The following is a 707-nucleotide window of genomic DNA, read 5'->3' on the forward strand; positions in this document are numbered from 1 at the left end:
TTCGACCTGCTGCCACATCGAAAATCACTTCGAAAACGCGCTCAAGGTTTAAAATAGACCGGGATTTGATAGTTCGGTGTGCTGATTTCAGGAATTAGAAGTTTAGGGTTTAATTTAGTTTTCGTGTACGAGTTTAAGGTTTATTTTGGACTTTTTCAAAAAAAAAAAACCGATCAGTTCGGTCTAACCAAACGCGACCTAGCTTTAGCCACGACATTGCCTTCTTATTTACGGACCAGTGCCACCGCCAACCCACACGTTCGCTCGGCCTCCTTTTCCCCTCGCCGTCCCTCCCTCGCTCAGACCGAAGAGCACCGCCGCCTCCCACCAGCATCTCCTTCCGCCGCCGCCGCCGCCGCCGCCTGACTCCCTCCTTGAGCCGGAGTCCCAGCTCCCCGCAGCGTCTCCTGTAGCTCCTGCAACGACTCCAGCCCCCGACTGCACGCGCGAAGCCCTCCTTCGAACTCGACATCGACACCAACCCTATCGGCACCGGCGCCGGCGAGGCGAGGCGACCATCCGGGTGTCACCTTCCCGAGGTTTGCGGGCGAATCCCTGTCTAGCTAGCTGCCCCGCCCTCTCCCTGCGCCGTTGAGCTCGAGGAGGAGGAGGCGATGGGGACCATGACGATCGGTGCCAAGTACAAGACCACGCTCAAGGACCCCGGCCACGGCGGCGTCCTCCGCATGGTGCGTACCATTCTCGGT

At 58.7% G+C, this 707-nt stretch overlaps 1 protein-coding gene across 2 annotated transcripts in view; it reads left to right on the forward strand.

Moving 5' to 3' along the window:
• Window positions 1-252: 252 nt before the first annotated feature.
• The window catches only part of LOC123071897 (general transcription and DNA repair factor IIH subunit TFB1-3), a 9,478-nt gene continuing 9,023 nt past the window's right edge, over window positions 253-707 (forward strand). Inside the window, exon 1 of one of the 2 annotated variants that reach the window (XR_006434588.1) lies at window positions 253-689. Coding sequence is in view for 1 of the 2 variants with exons in the window: in XM_044495469.1 (XP_044351404.1) it covers window positions 615-689 (75 nt within the window). In the remaining variant the exon portion in view is untranslated. The remainder of the gene's footprint in view (window positions 690-707) is intronic. The other variant, XM_044495469.1, reaches the window with a different exon arrangement.

Source organism: Triticum aestivum, chromosome 3B (genome assembly GCF_018294505.1).
Source record: "Triticum aestivum cultivar Chinese Spring chromosome 3B, IWGSC CS RefSeq v2.1, whole genome shotgun sequence".
Taxonomy (NCBI): domain Eukaryota; kingdom Viridiplantae; phylum Streptophyta; class Magnoliopsida; order Poales; family Poaceae; genus Triticum; species Triticum aestivum.